General features: G+C 38.2%; 1 protein-coding gene across 1 annotated transcript; it reads right to left on the bottom strand.

Moving 5' to 3' along the window:
* Nucleotides 1-40: 40 nt before the first annotated feature.
* On the bottom strand, nt 41-14,434 carry TRIM59 (tripartite motif containing 59). Its single transcript, XM_012782766.3, has 3 exons — nt 14,275-14,434; nt 13,218-13,295; nt 41-5,164 (listed from the first exon to the last, which is right to left on the bottom strand). Exon 3 carries the CDS (start codon nt 5,159-5,161, stop codon nt 3,950-3,952), a length of 1,212 nt encoding a protein of 403 aa, XP_012638220.1. The 5' UTR covers nt 5,162-5,164; nt 13,218-13,295; nt 14,275-14,434; the 3' UTR covers nt 41-3,949.
* Nucleotides 14,435-23,288: the final 8,854 nt, after the last annotated feature.

The raw sequence follows: 23,288 nt of genomic DNA, 5'->3' as shown, positions 1-23,288 counted from the left end.
TAAAATAACCTGGAGGGTCAGGTGACTTTGATTCTCACTTCCTGCCAACAAAAAGTATGTTTGCTGAGGCAAATTTCTAAACTAGATTTTGTTATCAAGGGTCAGCATACCTTCATGGAACTAGAAAAGCCTGCCTACTAATACTCGATAAATTATTAAGGCCTTATGCTTTATTTGCTTATTTAGACAATCACTATATTACCCAAATAATGGGAAGGAACTTTTTTGCTAAACCGGGGTCATTCTGAGTTATAGGAATGTGAATTTAAATATCGTATGCTTTTCTAAAACTTGTTTGACCATTTGAAACTTACTTGCAATAGAGCCATTAAACTGAAGCAATGTCTGAACATAACTAGCCTGTATCATAATTTGAAAACTATCCCACTATATAGTTGCTTTTTTTTGAGGCAGAGTCTCTGTTGCCCATGCTCGGGTGCTGTGGCTTCACCCTTGCTCACAGCAACCTCAAACTCCTGAGCTCAAGCAATCCTGCCTCAGCCTCCCAAGTAAGCTGGGACTACAGGCATGTGCCACCATGCACAGCTAACTTTCTATATATTTTTAGTGGTCCAGCTAATTTTTTTTCTATTTTTAGTAGAGACGGGGTCTGGCTCTTGCTCAGGCTGGTCTCGAACTCCTGACCTCAAGTGATCCTCCTGCCTTGGCTTCCCAGAGTGCTAGGATTATAGGCATGAGCCACCACGCCCAGCCTATAGTTGCTTCTTAAGAATGAAGTAGATGTTCTTAACTTAGTTTTATCTGGACATTGCCCCATTATAAATCAAGCATATGTATATGGAGGTTAAACTTCCTTAGGAAAATAGGATGTCTTGAGTGTTTGCCTATTGAATTGTTAGGATTTTTCACACTGTATTGCCTCAAAAATGTTATAATGCTACTGGTGGAAAATAAGTTGGCACCATATGGTTTCTATAGGGATTTTGGTAATTGAATCAAAATTCTTTGCCCATTTCTAGATACTTACCCCTAAGGAATTAAAGAGCTAGTTATTTCATTATTTAGTGGACCATTGTTTTAAGTATTAAAAATCCATCAGGGGTGGGTGCAATGGCTCATGCCTGTGCTCCCAACATTCTGAGAACCCAAGACAGGAGGATCGCTTGAGACCCAAGTTCAAGTTCAAGGTAACAGTGAACTATCTATGATCATGTCACTGCACTACAGCCTGGGCGACAAGATACCCTGTTTCCCCCCCAAAATAATGTACCACACAGTGTGTGTCATAATACAGCCATAAAAATGTAAATATGTTAGTAGCATGGACTTAAATAAAGATCTGAAAAGTCAAGCATGGTCTTTTGTTTTAAATCAAGAATATAGCATTTTTTACTTTTCCTTTATCGTTTTCATTGGTGAGAGAAGTGAAAGGAATTTTTAATACTTTTATTAATAATAAATAGAGTTCAGTACTGTTTTAGAGTTAAAACAGAAAATACCTAGAACCCATATGAAAATTCCGAAGGTACAACTCCTGAGTTTGAGTGTCTTAAGCCACTCAGTGCAAATAAAATATCAAAATGAGTTTATTAAAGTATATACTTTTGTTATGCATAAAACTTAGAAATAGTTCAAGATTATATATTTTAAACTGTATAATCTCATCCTTTGGCAAAAATACATAAGAACAGCATGTATAAGAATCAGTTACTTGGATACTTTATTAATGCATACTTCATAAAATTTATCAAAAAATAAAAGTTTTGTTTACTAAAAACTGGCAAGTTACAAAATATTAATGTCAAGCCTAAAATGGTGTTAATAGGTGTATGCTTGATTCTGAATACAAATTATAAACCTTAATTTATGAATATTAATCTTGGCCTACTTAGATCCTTTAAAGGCAGTGTGACAGCATGAACTCTGAAAAGAAAGTAGTAATATTCTCCAGGGATTAAGGGGTTGTAGGGGGTAAACTCACAACTAATGGACAAGGTGAACATTATAGAGGGGAAGGGCATGCCTCTAATCCTCGCTTGGGTGAAGCAGACATAAAATGTTTGTGCTCTCATAATATCCTGAAATAAAAATTAAAAACTGGCATACTTGTTATTGCACAGTAAATGCTCTATTCAAATGTGAAAAACCTTGCCCATGTATTCAAAAAGTTCTGATAATCATGCCCCTTGTAAGTAGTATAAGGTGAAGTAAACTGTTTTTTTACCTTGGAAAAAAAGAATGCATGGGCTCTCCCACATACTAGTGTATGGCCTTGGGCAAATTACTTTTGTTTCCTCTTCTACAAAAAATGGGGTTAAAAATACAACAGATATGTGAGATTAAGTGCTTGACAGATAATAGCTAACAGACATTTCAGTGCTTACTAATATTTACACTTATTCAAAAGTACAGGGTACTTTCCTGGTGTGACAAATATTTTAAGTAAATTAAATCACTAACCAGTCAAAAGTTAATTTTATTTCTATTTTAATAGCTGAATATATCTCTCTTCACCTCCAGTACACCCTTCTATTGTTCTTTGTCCATATAATAGTTAATTGTGCTAGGTAGTCTAATTCTAATCATAAATTGACAATTAAGACTTAACTCTCAGCAGATAAGATTATAGGAGAGTTTTAGAACTAGTTCCCTAAATACAACTATATTTATTCATGATGGTTTACTTACTGTAGGTCCAGGAGCATTCCCTAATCTGACCTAGAAAGTCTTTTTGATGGTGATTCAAGAGCAGCCCAATTGAGATTTCTGGAAAGCAAGTCAGTTTATACTTGGGGTTGCATGGACAATGGAATGGGCCAAACCCACAAGTATCAGAACTCCAATCTCTGTTAAGAAGGGAACTAAAACACGCTTGAAGCTCTTACTCAAGGGGAGAGTGGGGCATGGGCAATATATGTTAGTAACCTTAACACTTGTACCCCCATAATACGCTAAAATACAATTTAAAAACAAAAAAGAATAAAAAGGGAACTAAAGAATTTTGACTTAAGTTCTTAAATTCAAGAAATGTAAGATTAAATTGCTGGTACTTCCACATTAGCATGAGGGAATTTGGCAGATAATTTAAGTTTTTAAGACGACTAAAGTTCACATAATGCCATCAAAACCTGTCGAGAGTAGAATATGTCATCAATAATGACTCTGTTCAAGTATGTTTGGGTTTTTTTCCCCAAAAACTGATAGGACAATACAATCTTAAAATCAATTTACACAAATCATTGACTATGACAAGTATTAGAAAATGCCACTGTTCCCTAACATGTTATCCAAAAGCAATCACTTCATTTGAATGAATGTTGATAAACATTTTAGGGCTCTTGAATCTATCTAATATGGTCCAGGTATATTTGATCAAAAGATCTTTGAATAAATAATGCCTTATCATGTTTAGGCTCTGCTGCTTGATTTTAAAACCTCTCTTACCATCCTTTTTCACCCGTTCAAAAGCTTCAAGCAACGTCAAAGGCATACGCACTTTCAGCATTTTACCATCTTTTAACCTAAAAACTACATAAAGAACTCCAAAGCCAACCTACTGCAGTACATAATAATGGTAAAATATTGGTACAAGAATGTTTAGATGTCACAGCAACATAAGTCAACCTCCATGAAGCCAATAAAAATGGGATAATACATTAATATTCAAGTAATTAGCAGATTTTGTTTTCTAATAATGATTTGAATATTTCAGACACTGCCTTGTTTCTAATTTTGACATATTTCTAACCTACAGAAAGTATAAACCATATAACTTTCCATATATTATGTTACAACTCTAATAAAGCTTAGTATGCTACTACTTGTCTATGCTACCCCTATTTGTCCATATAGCAATGGTTAGTCTCTGCCATACAGAGTTAAGCTCTAGTTTGCTTATCTGTCCATGCTACCCCTATTTCTCCACTTAGCAATGGTTAGTCTCTGCTATACAGAATAAGCCCATTTAAATAATTCAGATGGTAAGTTCTCAATGAGAAACTATTTTCCACATAAATTCCTTCAATAGATATAAAGTATGACATAGTATATTCTTTAAATCATGCACATTGTTAGATAAACTTTGGTAAACAGATAGAGAGACTTCAGAAAAACATATTGAAGTGATTTCATTTAAAAAGGTTATTATGTGTTGGTTGAAAAAGAGTATTAACATCAGTATCACTGAAATCAGTGTAACTATAACAATGTTTAAAATTTTAAAAAATTCAACTTCTTTTTCATCCTTATCAGGCCAGGAACATGGCATCCTTTTTGAAGAAATTTTCATTTCAGGAATGAGCACTTTCTTAATTTGTCCAATTTCTGTTCTGTTCCATTCTTCTTTTAATACTTTGCTTACTCGAGGATAAATTTCAACAGGTTGGACTTCAGGAAGTGGTCTTTGTTTTAAGATTTGCACACGTTGGCGGACCTCATCAACTTTTTCAAGAAATTTAAGTGGAGACTCTTCTTGTAAAGATGTTGTCAGTGTCATTAGTTCAAGCTGCTGCTCTCTCATTTCTTTCATTCTTTCAATTTGTGGAGTATATTCTTGATTAATCAGATTGCCAACATCACAGAGAGCTGTTAGGAAAAATTTTTTTTTCTGTTCTAATGTATCACTAAGCTCCTTAAAATACTGGAGAACAACTTCCTTATCACCTTGGACCATTTTCTCAGAATGAGATTTTTGCTCTTCCAGCTTTTCAATAAGACGAGTAAGATCTGTCCAATGTGTGTCAGTTAACTGTTCAAGCAGTTTTTGTGGAGTGTCCTTTTCTTTCAGATAGGCACTTTGAAGGTCATCTATAGGATGACCATGGTGTTGACCAATGGTAAGGCAATGACCACAAACTAATTTTTTATCTAGTAGGCAATAAACATTTAATGGTTGCCTATAATGTTCAGGGCAGGTGACAATATCTGGATGGTCTTCTTGCTGGTACTTTTCAATAATAGCCCTTAATGCAAAATTAACAGGTAAAGATTCAATACCAGTTGGAGCAATTTCAATAATACTTCTGCAGTTAGGGCACTTGAGTGGAATTCGTAAAGGTCTCCATATATAAAAGTTACCAGATGCCTGAAGAACGTTTTCCAAACAATTTCTACAAAATGTATGAGAGCATGGTAGTACACGAGGATCTTCAAAAATACTGTAACAAATGGGACACGTTAACTCATCCTCAAAATTGTGCATTTCCTGTCAAGAGAAAAAAGTATTTTAAGTTTACGTATATATAAAAGATATCTGTACATATTTTGTAAAGTTTTAGGCGTTAACCTCCAAATTGTTAATATACCATGCTTGTCATTAGGACAACTAAGGTTATTACTAAGATTTTTTAAATGAAGCTTTCTTAGTAATTCAATTCTTAATATATATAATATTGAATAACTGGTAATCTTTAAGAGTTTATTCCTTTAGGACAAAAGTCATCCCAAACAACAGCTTCAATTAATTTCGAATAAAATGCTTCAAATTTAAGTTATTTAAATTTATTTCCATATAATAAAAACTAGGTAAAATTCAAAGTGGTCTGTTATTAAAATTATCTTAATGATTACAACTAGTCTGTGCAACTTTTTAACATTCTAAGGCACCAAAATCAAAACTATGTACATACAACGGATAGGCAAAACTAAATATTTCTATTACATAACATCACAATTTAGGCTTAACAAATTATATTCTTTAAATCAAAAGAAGGAAACATGCTATGCTCCCAGTTAGCTCCATCATAGTTTCTAAAGCAGGTTACTATAAATTTCTTAGCTTCTTGAATTAGAAGACAAGTATGCTTAAAGCCCAGAATCAGCATAACATAGTTTTCCAGAGCAATTCTAACTTGAAGATTTAAAAAGGGAAAAAATGTAGATTAGTCCTTACAACAAAAATTAAATGAAAGATGAAGAGTCTGACTGTGGTAACTTTGAATACTGACTTCATTTTTAAGTGAAAAACTTGAGCACTAATGTAAAGAACATAAAGGACACCATTAGTCATCTTTCCTTCATGAAAAAGTCTCGAGTATTTTCCCTGAGACCGAAAAAGAAACCCAGCAATAGTTCCCAGACCACCCAAGACACCAGTAACTTGGCAAGCCATTACTGTATTTCTGACAGAAGGCTGATAGTTTTTTTCACCCTACCACCTCTTACACTTTTCCTTCATACCTATCCTCAACGCATGTCACAATCCTAAGGACTGACTTACCCTTTGATAGAGAAAAATAAAGTTACACCACTGTTTAAAGAACCTAAAACAAAACAAACCCAAATGCCATTCAAGTAAAACATAAAAGTTACCAAGTCACCCTCTATAAAACTAACTTGTAAAATTAAAATTTGTGAAAACAGCATCTAAAAAAAACTAAATGCACTTTTTGTTTTTTGTTTTTACTGAGACAGAGTCTCACTTTGTTGCCCAGGCCAGAGTGAGTGCCGTGGCGTCAGCCTAACTCACAGCAACCTCAAACTCCTGGGTTCAAGCAATCCTACTACCTCAGTCTCCCAAGTAGCTGGGACTACAGGCATGCGCCACCATGCCCGGCTAATTTTTTCTGTATCTATTAGTTGGCCAATTAATTTCTTTCTATTTTTAGTAGAGACAGGGTCTCGCTCTTGCTCAGGCTGGTTTTGAATTCCTGACCTTGAGCAATCTGCCCACCTCGGCCTCCCAGAGTGCTAGGATTACAGGCGTGAGCCACTTTGCCCAGCAAATTGCACTTTTAATAAACATAAAACCACTGTAGACTTTTTAGCTCTTGGCTCTTAATTTTAACCATCTGCCCAACTCTTACCATTCAACTCTCAATTTAAGCCTGCCTCTTCCCCAGATTCCACAGTGAGCCTTGTTTAACACTGCACTTTTACTTCATACCACTTAAAGGGATTTTATTTAAAAGAATTTTATGACATTTTTGTATACATTAGAATGTAAACCACCTATAAAGGCAGGAATTGTGTCTGAACTGTGGTTATATTCCTATAACCTAAACACAAAACCTAACATAAGTAGGCATTTAACTTACTATTGGTTCAAGGAACAACTATTTTTCAAGAGACCAGTGTTAACACATATCTTAGGGGTTTTTTTTGTTTGTTTTTTTAATAGCAAAATTTCTACTTTGCTTAGGAAAAGCTGTAATGCGAAAGTCCATCAGAAAATACTCATTCAGATCCCTAATGAGCCAAAATGTGTCACAGAGACTAAGCTTGAACTATGAAGCATTCCAGGAAACCAAGCAATTGAGCAACACTACAGAAGATGACATTCACTGCAGATAAATTCAAGTGACTGCACACTGGGAAGAATTTACAACTCTGCCCTACACCTACAGACAGCTCTGAAGTCATTATAAAAACCAGCCAAGAAAAACAAATGCAATTCTCAAAAGTATTTCAGTGGGGTCAGAATTCACAATGAAGAAATAAACAAAATAGCACTTTGCAAGGAATAAAGTTTGAACAGTGGACATTCAATTATAGCATTCAATCTAGATTTAATACTACAATTAGATCTATTTAATGATTAAGTAGCAAAACCAGCCCTAAAACAGAATCTAACTTTTCTCTCCAGAGCCCTATTCATTCTTTCGTTCCTTTCCTTTTCCCTCTTCCTTTCCCTTTCCTTCCCTTCCTTCCTTCCTTTCTTTTTCTTTTCTTTCTCTCTCTCCTTTCTTCTTTTCTTGTCTTTTCTTTCTCTCTTTCTTTCTTTCCTTTTTTTTTTAGTAGCAATGGGGCCTTGCTATGTTACACAGGCTGGTCTTGAACTTCTGGCCTCAAGGAATCCTGCTGCCTTGGCCTTCCAAAATGCTGGGATTACAGGTGTGAGCCACCACACACAGCCCAAAGCCCTGTTCTATCCTTGTAAAAAAGCCAGGGAACAACATTTCTGTGAATCCAATTAAGGGCCTAAAAATTCAACTTTATTTAGAATGAGACTATTCACCATAATATCATAAAGAAAATGACATCTCCTGAAAGTGAAAATCACAATATCAAACTTAACTGCTATCATATATAAAATTTTTAATAAATTAATTTTTAACTAGAAATTTGTGGATAAGTTGAAGATCACAGCAATCAAATTCTATTCTCAGACTACCTTCCTGCTGATTTAATATTATAAACACTGATTTCAGGCAACAAATCCAAGAGAAATCAGAACTGGTACAAGAAGCAAGCTTAGTTGAAAAATAACTTTGGAAGTCGAGGAACTTTCTGACTGTTTGCTTCCTGAAGTTATAGGGGGCTATCATGCTTACCAGCGAGTTCTTTCAAAAACCAGTATGAAATTTTATGCACCAGAAACTTTCCATAACCATCCCAGGCTCCTGAGAGGAAGAAAACGAGCAAAGAACTTTACCTATGTATATTTTCTAGGATGAACATTTTGGTCTTAGCTATCCTGTAAAGTTTCCAAACAGTGAAAACATCAATAACAATGCTGGAAACCAGAGGACAATGAAGCAATGTCTTTGATATTCTCAGGAAAAATGTACTTCCTAAATGGAACCTAAAATTCTTATATCCAGAAAAAAAAATCCATTTTGATATAAAGATAGTTTGATGTGAACAGTCTCAAAATTAAACAATCCCCTGCCAACTCTTTCTAAAGAAGTTACTGCAGGGAGAAAAGAAAAGCAAGAATTCTCACCAGGATAATGGTGAATAAAAAGCCCAGGACAACTGTGTAGGCCTAGAGAACAAGCAGTCTGGAAGAGGAAGCAGATCCAGGAGGGATGTCTTTAAGTAAATAAATGGAACTGACAGAATACTTGATGTATCTGAACATACTGAGAAGTACTGAGAAAACTAAATTTAGGAAAAAGTGACAATGAAAAGAGTAGAAATACCATATTATATGGCTCAGTTGTCATAGTAACATAGTCATAATAGTATAAATATCAAATATTAATATTTATTTTGCCAAAAAGAGTGACATCCTTCTAAGACGGTCAATACATACTTAAAAATGAAAGCATATTGTTTAGAAATATAAAAGAAACTACCAAAAGAAATAGTAAAAAGATAAAAGTGATTGCCTCTAGACAGCAGAAATCTGTTTTTCATTACAAATATAAATAGTGGTTTCACTTTTAACTATTAACAAGCAATTAAAAATATAATAAAATTTTAAAGGAAGAAACAAAGCATTCAGGCAGAAAAGCAAAATGAAAAAAGGAAAACAAAAACATATTGGTCCCAGAATTCTCCTCTGGGAGGCTGTAATTTCCAAATAAAACTAGAATGCCCACAATTATCTGCCATATATGCTGTTCTATAATGTGACTTTGTTGCTACTCCCCACTCCCTCATCAAGAGATGAAATCTATTCCCTCCCCAGAATAATTTGTGCAGGCCATGTGACTACTTTGACAATAGGATACAGCACAAGTGTGACACTGTGAATTCTGGGTATATCCCTTAACTAGCCTGGCACGTTGTTGCCTCTTGGAGCCACAAACTGCTATATAAGAAGTTCAGCTACTCTGCTGAAGAAAGAAGCCAACTAGAGGAGCAATGAGGTGCCAGACATGTAAGTGAAAAAGCCATCTTACACATCTGGCCAGCCAAGTTTTCAGCTGTTTGTTACCCAGCAGGAGATAATCAGAACATCTCCAGCAATAAGGAATGCCAGAAGACAATGTAGCAATGTCCACATGGTCTGGAAGGAACAGGATAGGGCCTGACAATTCTGTATGAAGCCAAGACATAATCTATTCATGTGAAACAGTAAAAATACTCTCAGCAAAATCCACAGAATTAAAAAAAATTCTATAGGGCAGCGCTGACACCAAATATTTTCATTACCAAACAAAAAGGAATATAAAATGCTGATTCAACTAAAGAGAAAAGTTAGGGGGGAAAAAAACCTAGGAAAAGCAGAAAAGAATTAATAAGAAATGGAAGACAACAATGAAGTAGAAAACTTAAAATTGCTAGAATTGATAAACCCAAGAGTTGGTTCTTTAAATAAATAAATTAGCTATCTGTGATAGCCTCTAAAATGGCCCCCAACATCCTCTAGCTCCTGAGTACTTTTGTAATCCCCTCCCCCTTGAGTGTGGAGTAGACCCAGTGACTCCCTTCTAACACAAAGAACACAGCAGAAGTAACAGGGTATCACTTGTAAGATTTTGTAATAAAAGACCATGCCTTCTGTCTAGAGTGCTCTGGCTTTCTCTCCCTTTCTCATGAACACTCTCACCAAGGGAAGCAAGCTACCATGCCGTAGGCAGACCAAGGTCCATCTGGTATGATGAACTAAGGCTCTTAAGTCTTAACATCCCACAAGGAAGGTAAGCCTGCAAACATCTACACAGGTGAGCTTGGAAGCAGATATTTTAGGCCCAGTGAAATCCTGCAATGACTATAGCCTCTGCCAACAGCTTCAGCGCAAACTCACATGAGACCTTGGAGCTAAGCCACCCAGGAAGTAGATTCCTTACCCATAGAATTTGTGTTTTAATATTTGTTGTTCTAAGCTGCTAAATTTGGGGATAATTCATTATACAGCATTAGATTAATACACTATCCAAGTATACTATCCAATTAAGAGGGGAAAAAGGTAGCAAATATACAAAGTTAGCACTGAGAAAAGGACATAAACCAAATACAGAAAAAGACAAAATTACAGATAATCTCTTGCATAACTCTATGCTAACATATTTGAAAATCTATAAGAAATAAATTATTCTCTAAGTCAGTTCAAATTACCAAAACTGACCCAAGAAGATAAAGCAAATGATAGAAGAAATTTACAAGTTAGAAAAGTGTCGCTCTGAAAAAAAGAAAGGAGAGTGAGGTTTCTTTCCAGAAATAGAAAGTTATTATAATCCAGTAACAAAAAAATCTATTAATATAATTAACTCATTTAAGTCAATGGAGAAAAAAATGTCTAATCACACTAGATGTGAAAAACACACATACTATCAAAACCAAGGAGAGGATGCAGAGTTATTGTTTATAATGAGTACAGTTTATTTGGGGAGATGAAAAAGTTCTGGATATAGATGGTGGTAATGGTTACAAAATCTGAATGTATTTGATGCTACTGAACCGTACACTTAAAAATAATTAAAATGGTAAATTTTATGTTGCATATATTTTAACACAATAGAAAAACTTTAAAAAAATTGTGTCTTGCCTATTATCCCAGCTTTTCCTCTGCCAAATGAATTTTAGAATCAACTTGCACTATCTATGCTTTTAAAAAGCAAAAAAGTAAAATAAAAGTAACCCATGTAAAATGTATTTCCCTCCAGTGAGTAAAGCCCATGTAAAAATTGGTACTTGGTTCAAGATTTCCTGCTTCCTTTTCACCAAGACATATGAATATAAAATAAAAAGTCTTCTCAGAAAGAAACCTAAGGCTATCATCTACCTATAAATTATTTCACTAATTTCTTGTGTTTAAGGGTCAAATTACACTTCTGAACTTCCAAACCTTTTATGAAGTCTTTCCCCAGGGGACCAATTCCCTATGAAGCCTCCACAATGTCTAACCAGCATATTAGATAACAGATATTATAATAGATGATGAATTAAGTAGCACAAAAAAAAATCATTGCTCATTCTCCCTGTAAACTACTTTTTAAGCTTTAATTCACATATGCTTTACTGCCTTTCATCTCTAAACATAAATGGTTATAAAAACATTCATTACACTTTACAGCCTCTGAAAAGAAATTATATTTACATTATAGAGTTAGATGACTTGCCTCAGGATTTCTAGTGACTCAGCTGTAAGTATGGGAAAATTCAAGTGGTGTCACCACCCAGATTAGTGCTCACATCTTTGTGGCCCTACCTGATAAAGAAGTATATATTTCATGCAATTCAAGACTTAACACATAAATACATAAAAATGAGAGATCATCATAACTTTTTAAAATTAAAAACAAAAATCCTAATCCTAGCACTCTGGGAGGCCAAGGCGGAGGATCATTCAAGGTCAGCAGTTTGAAACCAGCCTGAGCAAAAGTGAGACTCCCCCATTTCTACTAAAAATAGAAAGAAATTAATTGGCCAACTAAAAAAATATATAGAAAAAAATCAGCCAGGCATGGTGGCGCATGCCTGTAGTCCCAGCTACTCGGGAGGCTGAGGCAGAAGGACTGCTTCAGCCCAGAGGTTTGAGGTTGCTGTGAGGTAGGCTGTCGCCATGGCACTCACTCTAGCACAGGCAACAGAGTGAGACTCTGTCTCAAAAAAAAAAAAAAATCCTATGGTCAAATCTGATTTTAACTCTGTATAACTGTTCTGTTTTCTTTCATTTTGGTACCAACCTGTTTCCCCAAACTAAAAAAGAACTATTGAGGCCGGGCGCTGTGGCTCACGCCTGTAATCCTAGCTCTTGGGAGGCCGAGGCGGGCGGATTGCTCAAGGTCAGGAGTTCAAAACCAGCCTGAGCAAGAGCGAGACCCCGTCTCTACTATAAATAGAAAGAAATTAATTGGCCAACTGATATATATATATATAAAAAATTAGCCGGGCATGGTGGCGCATGCCTGTAGTCCCAGCTACTCGGGAGGCTGAGGCAGAAGGATCACTCAAGCCCAGGAGTTTGAGGTTGCTGTGAGCTAGGCTGACGCCACGGCACTCACTCTAGCCTGGACAACAAAGCGAGACTCTGTCTCAAAAAAAAAAAAGAACTATTGATACAATTTAACCAAGAACTGATTTGAGAAGTTAAGGATGTAATTGCTCGTTATACTTTCCAAAATAAAAATACATTTGGTTACTGAGTCTTTTACTTCTCAAAAAAAAAAAAAAAAATACATTTGGTAGAAAACATTCAGCAATGCATTTGGTGAAAGGCAACGTGAAAAGCAACATTTACCTAAAATCAAAATCTCACCTTTCCTTCAATGAATAGCTACTAGCTCATTAAAAAAGATCAATATGTAAATGCATAATGAAAAAGTATCCAGGAAACTTAATAAATGCAATTTGCCAATCTGTATGTATAAAATACCATCTTTGTATGTGTTGAAATGTACACATGTAAAATTTCTGAAAGAGTATACAAAAGAGTTTGTGTACAGTGACTAGCTTTAAGATATAGGTTAGATAAGGGAGCTGTTTACTTTTCACTTTATGCTCTTTTCATTAGATGGCTAGAATTTTATACACAACCAACATATGTCTTTTTCCAAAGACTTTTAAATTTCACTTTATATTTAAGTCATACACCCTAAAAATTTACCAAATATTTTCTCATATTTACTTAATCTTCCAGAGCTTACCTATTTTGTCGATCTCCTGGCTTGGGGACTGAATATACTTTATCTTCTCCAACTTTTCCAGATTCTTTTATTCTTATTCTAAAATCACAATAATTTTATCTTAAATGTTTCAGATTTATTTTCTCGTATCATATAAACGATTATTCATGGTCTTTGACGTTTACCTTCCCTATACCTCATTGTGTTTTTAGGAAAGTAATGACAAATACCAACAGTTGGTGTTGCAGTATGTATCACCAGTAGCTTGAAAATCCCAACCACCCTGTGACCAAACAGACAGTCACAAAGGACCTCTTTTTACAGCGTCAAGTATCTCATGAGCTCTGGAAAATACTAAGCAACAATGGTGATGACGGAACAAACGTTCATGGTCACTTTAGATTGCTTAAAGTTAACTGAACAAGAAACATCTATGGGAGTAAAAAACTTTGCCACCTCAAAACTATAACTATTGTTAGGTTATTCCCATAAACACGTTTGTTCATCTAAGTTCTGCCATTTCAATGTAGTGGGACCCTAGGTCAGTTTTACCTAATACATCTCAAAACCGAGGTTTCACATCTGTAAAATGGGCATAATGACACCTACCCCAATAAAGTCCTGTGAGAACCTCGCACAAAGGAGCTCAAAATGGCAGTACTCTTCCCTTCCCTTTCTCGAAGGTTTATTAACCAATCTCCCAGGCCTCCCTCCTAATAATCCTCCACCGCCACCGCCACCGCCTCGGCGCCCTCCTGCCCTTAACCTCCTCCCACCACCCTTGGGGCTGACTGGTTTCGTGGAGTCCCACTCAACTCATCCTCGCCATCACAACGGGCCTTCTCCCTCCCAGAAATGCGGTCCCATACCAGAGGGAGGGGGAAGTGGTTCCCCAAACTCTCCATCGGGGACAACAGGGAAAGAATGCAGGACCAAAGCCCCCCACTCCATCATCAGCCCCCCACGACTCCCCGCCAAACAAACCCAGTATAGTAGCCTGTGCTACAAGAGAAAGAAAAGGGACCCAGAGAAAAGGGACCCGCCTTGTCAGATCCGAAAAGAAGGTCCTCAGACTCACCGAGCGGAGGAGAGAGACCATGCGACTCCACAGCGCCGAAACTGAGCTCCACAGGCTCTAAGCAGATGCTGAGAGCGACTCAGCTCTCCCGCCCTCCTCCGCCCCAGAGGACTTCAGGTGCCCAGACGGGGCGGGGCCTCGCGGAGCCTCGCGGCGCAGGCGCAGTGTCCAGGCAACATTCAACTGAGTAGCGTCAGCCAATGGGAAAGAACGCGGGGCCGCTGTTCGAAAGTAAACGGCGGATGGCAGGTGGGGGCGGGGTTCGGTTCGTGGCGGGCGCCCGATTTCTGCGCCTGCGCGCTGGGAGCTGACCGCCTCTCCGAAGCTTGAGGAGCTGCTTAGCCGGGGCAGCCCTGTAGTCTCTGGGCGCCTTGGCTGGCGCTACCTCGTGGGCTGGGGTCCTGCCTGGGGAAGCGGGATGGCGCCAATGGCCCCGAGAGAGGCGGGGCCTGGCTGGGGCCAAGCCGAAGCGCCGGCGGCCGACGGTGTCTGTGGGCCAGGCGGGGTGGAGACGGATGCTGGGCTTTAAAAAAGCGCAGTGTCTCACCTCACAGGTGCCCTGCTCGGGGAAGTCGCCACCCGCCCTCGAGACCCCCGCACACTCGTGGGCAAGCTCCGCCCTCCCTGGAGCTGAGTTTCCTTCTGTTTACCGTCTGGAGACCTGGACTCATCAGAGTGCTAGGCATGGCAGGAAGCCATTATTGCTCCCTTGTACCCGGAGAACTGGGGCGGTGTTAATAACTGTGAGCTAGTGGGAACCTTAGGACTCCCTGGCGCGATCTCTGCTGCTTCCCTCCTCCTCGCTCTCATCTCCCCGCACTTATCCACTGACTGAAATTATCCTAGAGATGACTGCCGTACGATTCAATACTTTTCCCAACTTCTCCAAGTTCCTACTTCACCTTCCTAACGCCTTGGAGTCAGAAAACATACAGTTCAGTAGTCCTTTTCCCTTTTTTTTTCCTGAAAAACATGCAACTGTATCTCAAGATACATTCGCTTCTAATCACGGCTTGCCCTCCTGTCAACCTTAAATAATGCAGTTCAGCAAGTATAATTAAATATAGAGTTTATTCGCGCACAAAGTTGAGAGTAGTCACCAGGAGACACCGTCTCCTAATGAATGGGGGTCAGCGGTCCATACTGAAGTTTCACTTGGATAGGCAGACGCAGAGAAATTGTAGCAAGATCTCAACATTTTTCACGGGAGACCAGGGATTCATTTGGTTACAGATTACCACATTCCAGGGAAGATTACCTTATTACTTCCTGAGGAGGGGCCGTGACCTGAGGGGGTCTTATCTCTGGCACCCTTTGGTCTTCCTAATTATTTACAGACAAAAAGGCAGAATTTGCGGCAGCATACAGAGTGACTCAGCCCACATAGCAATCTTCCTCAAACCTCAGAATAATGTAAAATCCAACAGCTTTAAGTTTGAGATATTGAATTCATGTAGCTATACTTAAAGGTCGTTTTATTTACTAATGTGCTAAATAAAACTATGGGCTTAATATTCTGTATATTTAGTACATTCAGGTCTTTAGATGTTATTCAGTAGATTACAGAAAATATTAAACAGAAGAATATAAAGCAGAAAGTAAGGCAATATTAGTGAGGCCTGAGTCAATCTCAGATATTTTCACCAATTCAGCTACTTAAAAGGCTGCTTACGAAGTGTGGATTCCAGCCATATCCAGAGATGCCCACTGTTTCATGGTGATATATAGCTGTTCCTACTTTTTTAGACACATATTTTCTATTTAAACATTGAAGGTGTCTGATAGACAGCTTTTTAACTCATTGTCAAAACAATATGTTGTGAAGATCTTCCATAGCAAAAAAAAGCACTATACTTCTATAAAATTATTTTCTTAAGGTATGATTGCCTCTAGAATTGAATTAATATAGCTGAATATTAATGTTTTGAACTATGACTTTTTCCACCTGTGTTTTCCCCTCTCTGCTTCCTTACCTCGAAAGAGTTATGTATATAGCAAGAAGGCAAAGCCAGGCAGGGTGGCTCATTCCTATAATCCTAGCACTTTGAGAGGCCAAGCCAGGAGGGTTGCTTGAGCTCTGGAGTTCGACACCAACCTGAGCAAAAAGGAGACCCAGTCTCTACTAAAAATAGAAAAAAACAATTAGTGGGGCATGGTGGTGTGTGCCTGTTGTCCCAGCTACTTGAGAGGCTGAGGCAGGAGGATCACTTGAACCCAGGAAATTGAGGTTGCAGTGAGCCATGATGACACCAGTGCACTCTAGTCAGGGTGACAGAGTGAGACTGTCTCAAAAAAACAAGTGGAAGAAACTCTCACTAGATTTACTGGCTTTTGAGTTCCAAAAAGGCTGAGCCGGTTGAGAAAAACATTTGAAAGAGGCTGAATGCTCGAGAGAAGCAGAAAAAGAGAAGTATGATAGCCCCAAAATAGAAATTATTTGGGTCCTTAAAGTCCCATGGGTTCCCAACCCTAACAAAGATTAAAGATTTCTGTAACCCAGCAAGACTGGGCACAGGGCATGGGAAGAGTGGCAGAGAAGTACAGAACCCTACAAAAACAATGGCAGCCTCAGCAGTGGCAGTCAGCTTGGCATATGTGGGTTGTGGCCTACGATTCATGCACTCTACAGATGATAATGTTGGCCTGGAAACATGGAACAGAACTAATACTCAAATGCAGAAGTGCATGCCTAAAATCCATAAGCCTAAAAATCATGTGCTAAGGTGCTCAGCCATCCAAAAAAAGGTGGGGAAGGGGAGAGTTCCCCTGCTTTGGGTCTTTGCTTATATACTTCCACTAATTTCCTTTTGATAGAATATTGGAAAAGGGTAAAAGATGATAAATATTTGCAATTCCCAGATATAGGAAGAGGAGGCCATAAAACATGAATTTTAAGACAACCTTTTGGTGCTCAAGTCAGACTCCCCGCTTCTAGATATCTTCTGTCTCAAGTACTAAAAAGGAGGCTTTAGAGGAGTGGCCTTAGGCAAGCTAAAACAGTTTTTGATTTTGGGGTGTTAATAGCTACAGACTTTAAATATCCCTTTGTTGTCTCTCATCACATTGGCCTCAAGATAATTATAATAAAGAGAACATGTGATTTCTCCAAAGTTAGAAGGTTCCTGTGGCTCATTTCTAGAACTTCAAAGAAAACATAGTAGCAACTGACACCATGATTACAGTGGCAGTGAACCAGGGACAATGTGCTACTAGGAAAATCTACCAAACAGTTCATAGAAGGTCATTTTACCTTCTATGATAATGGTAAGCTTCCAAGACAGCACACAGCTATATGATACAATGGAGTTTATAGACTCAGAAATTTGGAGTTTGGAGGGATCGAGAAGGCAATCTAGAAAAACCTTATTTCCAGAAAAGAAAAACCTATCAACCATATTAGTGTTGCCTTAAAATGAATTTGAGCCCAAATTTGCACATTAGTACCTAAAAATACAGAAACTACATAATTTTTAAAACTAGAACATATTATATAGAATTTATTTTCACACAGACCTTTTCAACTGTATCTCTGAAGGCAACTTGGAAGACTATAAGGATGTTCTGTCCAATAACACTTTACCTTCTAACTAGTTGTCCTTTCCTTAACTATCAATCATTAAGAGTCATTTTATTTCAAATGCCACTAACTTTTCTTTTTGCCACCAGCTTTTTTTTAAGTGCTCAATGTTATGGGTGGCTGTGATCTTAAATAAATTTGGGGATCTCTTACTATAGGCAGTTCATATCCAATTTTCTAGGACATTCTGTTTGTATTATTCTGTTCTGTGTATATGATCTGATCTGCAAGCATCACATTTATTTTCATTATCCAAACATCTTGAATTTCAAAAAGTTTTTTTTATAGATCATTCATAGAATTTTGATTTTGATACAGTTTTGTGTGATTCTCTAGTCCATTTCATCAAACCAATTATTTGTTAGTTGCCCACTAAATATACAGCATTAAAGATTCAAAGAACACAGGTCCTGTACTCAAGTGAGCTAACATACAGGCATAGTTAAATGATAATATCAGATTACCTGTAGATCAGAGTGATTGTACAGCAAACTGGGACAAGCAGCCCAGGTCTTAGGCCACTGAATTCCTCAGATCGCTGGTAACTAATGACCACGTAGCTGGAGATGCACATAGGTGGTCTTCACCTGTTCTGAGATCCATAGAGGAATTTCTATGGTTGATACAAATCAGAGTGGCTACCCACCTCACAATTAGGTCCCCACTAGTCATGTCTGTGTTACACCATGGTGATAGTCTCTGTTTCCTACAATTCAGGATGGCTGGATTGCAGGCAGCAAGACAAGTCTGGGAGTGGGTAATACCTACCCAATACCGGTTGGTATCACAGCTGGAAAGAAACATTTACCTTTTACATTTTGGAGACTCGAGAGAATAGAACAGCCCTGTTGTTTAAATCCTCTACTGAGACACTGCCCTGTTTTCCGTTAAAGGAGAGGCACTAGGACTTTTCTAGTTACAATGACCCTCTTACCTGGAACATAGCAGTATATACATGTCATCATGTATATTCAGAATAGAAAATACCAAATATATGTGTGTGCTAAGGACTCGAAACAGTTCATGTGGACAATTACACACACAGTTGACACTTGAACAACACAGGTTTGAATTACGTGGGTCCGTGTATGTGTGGATTTTTTCCAGTAAATATATTAGAAAACATTTTGGAGATTTGTGACAATTTGAAAAACTCACAGATGAACCACAGAAGGTTATAAATATCAAAAAAAGGAAAAGTTAGATATGTCATGAATGTATAAAATATATGTAGATGCTAGTCTATTTTATCATTTACTACCATAAAATGTACACAAATCTTTTATAAAAGTTAAAACTTATCAAAACTTACACACCAAAACACTTACAGACCATACATGGCACCATTCATAGTTGTGAGAAATGTAAGCAAACATAAAGGTGCAGTAATAAATCATAACTGCATAGAATCAACTGTAGTACATATTGTACTGCTGTAATAATTTTGTTGCCACCTCTTGTTGCTATTATGGTGAGCTAACATGTTGTACGTTTCACTGTGTGATATTAATCATCTCTGCAGGAATAGTTCCTCTTTTCAGTAAATTGCCTATCACAGTAAAAAGTGATGTCTCATGGTTCTTGCACATTTTGCACTGTGTTTGGTGAAATACCATAAACCTTGAATAACACCATGGGACACATATGAAGTGCCACTAGTGATTCTGGAAGTGCTCTCAAGAAGCAGAGAAAAATCATGCAATTACAAGAAAAAGTTGAATTGCTTGATATGTACCTTAGATTGAGGTCTGCAGCTGTGACTGCCTGCCATTTCAAGATAAATAAATCCAAATTAAGGACTATTGTAAAAGAAGAAAAAGAAATTCATTAAGCTGTTGCTGTAGCTATGCCAATAGGTACAAAAACCTTGCACTTTTTGCAAAATACCTTTTTTATCTTGTATTAAAAATGTAGCTTTTATGTGGTTAAAGGATTGCTATAAGAAAGGCATATTTAGAGTCTTTAATACAATTCAAGAAAAAGCAAAATTATTATATGACAACTTAACACAAAAGGAAAGTAGATCTAAAGTTGAAGAATTTGATACCAGCAAAGGATGGTTTGATAATTTTAGAAAGAAGTTTGCTTCTAAAAATGTCAAGATAACAGGAGAAGCAGCTTCTGTCAACCAAGAGGCAGCAGACGAGATCCCAAATACCATTAAGAAAATCATTGAGGAGAAGGAATATCTGCCTGAACAGGTTTCATTTTTTTTTCTTTTTATTTCAGAATATTATGGGGGTAAAAATGTTTTGATTACATGAATTGCTTTTGTGAAATTTGAGCCAAAGTTATAAGTGTGCTCATCACCCAGATAGTGTGCATTATACCTGTTAGGTGTGAATTTACCTGCTGCCTCCCCCACCCCAATTGCTTGATTTCTGTTGAGTTTTACCTCTGTATGTGCCCATGAGCATTCAATGATTAGTTTCAATTTAATAGTGGGTACATGTGGTCTTTTTTTTCGTTTGATACTACACTTAGAAGAATGGTCCTCAGTTTCATCCAGGTTGTTACAAAGGTATTATATCACCATTTTTTATGACTGAGTAGTACTCCGTGGTATACATATACCACGTTTTATTAATACACTCATGTATTGATGGGCACTTGGGTTGATTCCACATCTTTGTGACTGTGAATTGCGTTGCAATAAACGTTCAAGTGCAAGTGTCTTTTTGATAAAATGACTTTTTTTTCCTTTGGGTAAATCTCCAGTAGTAGTATTGCTGAACAGGTTTCAAATGCAGATGAAAGTGCCCTATTCTGAAAAAAACAATGCCACAAAGGACATTTATTAGTAAGGAAGAGAAGCAAGCACCAGGATTTAAGATAGGAAGGGATAGGATAACTCTACTGTTTTGTGCAAATTCAGTCAGGTTTATGATCAGGACTGCCCTTACCTATAAAGCTGCTAACCCCCGAGCATTGAAGGGAAAAGATAAACACCAGCTTCCAGTCTTTTGGTTGTACAGCAAGAAGGCCTGGACAACAAGAACGGTTTTTCTGTATTGGTTCCTTTAATGATTTGTCACTAAAGTCAGGAAGTACTTTGCCAATAAGGAACTGCCTTTTAAAGTTCTTTTGATATTGGATAATACCCCTGGCCACCCAGAACCCCATGAGTTCAACGTCAAAGGTGTCAAAGTGGTCTACTTGCCCCCACACAATGTCTCTAAATCAGCCTCTAGATCAGGAGGTTATAAGGAATTTTAAGGCTCATAATCCACAGTACCCCATGGAAAGGATTGTTAATACTATGGAAAAGAACCCCAATAGAGAACATAATGAAACTCTGGAAGGATTACATTGTTGAAGATGCCATTGTCAGTACAGAAAACACTGTGAAAGTCATGAAGCTCGAAACAATATATTTCTGCTGAAGAAAACCGTGTCCAGATGTTGTGCATGACTTCAAGGATTTACAACAGAGCCAATCAAGGAAATCGTGAAAGAAATTGTGGTTATGGCAAAAGGGGTGTGGTGGAGAGTGAAGGGTTTTAAGATATTGATCTTGGAGAAATTCAAGAGCTAATAGACACCACACCAGAGGACTTGATATGAGATGACTTGATGGAGATAAGTGCTTCCAAACCAGTGCCAGACCATGAGGAAGATGACATAGGAGAAGCAGGACCAGGAAACTAATTGACATTTGACAATATGGAAGAAGGGTTCTGATTATTGGAGACTGCTTTTGACTTCTTTTAAGACATGGACCCTTCTATGGTACTGGCACTGAAACTAAAGCAAACAGTGGAAGGATTGGTACTGCATAGAAACATTTTTAGAGAAATGAAAAAGCAAAATCAACAGAAATTACAATGTATTTCCATAAAGTTACATCAAGTATGCCTGCCTCTCCTGCCTCCCATTCTACCTCCTCCACCTCTTCTGCCTCTGCCATCCCTGGAACAATAAGACCAATCCTTCCCCTTCCTCCACTTCCCCAGCCTTAGGAAAGTCTTAAGGAAAGTCTTAACCTCTCGCCCTCAGAGTGTGCAAAGGTTGGGAGAGGATTTGTGAGAACTCCCCTGGAAAGAGCTATGGGGGTGCTTCCAGGCCTACCCTCTCCCCCAGGGTCTGCACCTCCCCTCAAGCCTAGAGACAGGGCTCTATCTACCCTGCATCGGAGTGATTGAGTAGACTGGCATTTACTAAATCCCTGGGCAATCTGAGAGGGGAGACACAGCTGACCACCCTGCAGGCCAGAGTAAAGGAGCATTGCCGCTGCGTTCCCAGAGTCGGTGGATGCTGAGTGTTCCCAAGGATCCCATGGGCAGGCATGGGGCTCCTAAGGTCCTGCCCAATTGTGCCAACTAGCAGGGCCAATAGACCTCAGCAGAGAAATACTGGACATATCATAGCTCTCCTAGGAGGTGCAGAAAGAGTAAGTAGTGAACCTGAGGGGAGCATATGCACTAGGTCAGGCAAACTGCAGATGAGACATCCCTAGTGAAATGCTCCAAAGAACCCCCAAAAGAACTTCAGAGCCTCCAAATAACCACAAAAGGTCCCCCATAAGAAAAGAGTCAGCTTTAACATCACGCAGGTCCAGAGGACATGAACTGGGCTTCCACAGCTCAGTCAGGTGAGAACGGTCCCTCTTTACTTTCCTCCACCCTCTGCTCCAGCGCAGGAGGGATGAGAAATAGCTGGAGGTGGGAAGGGTGGAGAGGAGGTCATTTAGAAAGTCAAGGCCGCATCTTTCCCAGGAGTCAGCGACCCCCTGGAGTAGGCCTTATCTAAGGGGAAAGGGAGTAACTATAGTTTCAAATGAAGTTTCAAACTTTGACAATAGAACCAATTTCTGAAATGAGACTATTTTGCAATTTAAAGGGGCATCGGGATTTTGTGTTACCAAACAGTGACTAGAAAAGTCAAGGACCTGCTGATCTCTTCTCTCCAGGGTCAGGGGAAGAACTTTCCCCATTGGGGAATAAATTTTAAAAGGACAGTTGAAGAACAAAATTAAACTTGCTACATAGTTGACATGTTCTTGTTAAAATTACCAGATACACTGTGTTGAAAACAAAAGGCACAATCTCAACCACCTGTTGATGAACAATTGGAGATCTATTACTCTTTAACAAAAAGATGTTTGTTACAGTGGGACAATGCTGGCAGAGATGGGTCCCATCTTGTGATGGCTTCAGCAGACTGTCACTATTCACCACACGCGACCATTGCCTCCCTCAATCTCACTGGACCTCTTTTCCAATTGCTCTCCCAGGAGCAAAACACAGTCTGAGGGGGAAAGGACATTTATTGAAACCTTAAAATCTGTACCCCCATAATATGCCAAAAAAACCCAAAAACCACAGTCTGTTCACTTTTCCATATAGGGCAGGTTAGCTGTTTCACATTGTATAAACTTCTGACCCCCATACATACAGGGTCAAGCTGTTTTTTCTAAAATGAATGATAATTCTTTCTC

The sequence above is a fragment of the Microcebus murinus genome, chromosome 1, assembly GCF_040939455.1.
Source record: "Microcebus murinus isolate Inina chromosome 1, M.murinus_Inina_mat1.0, whole genome shotgun sequence".
Classification (NCBI taxonomy): domain Eukaryota; kingdom Metazoa; phylum Chordata; class Mammalia; order Primates; family Cheirogaleidae; genus Microcebus; species Microcebus murinus.
Note: the sequence above shows the minus strand (reverse complement) of the source record. Positions and strands in the feature narration are given on the sequence as shown.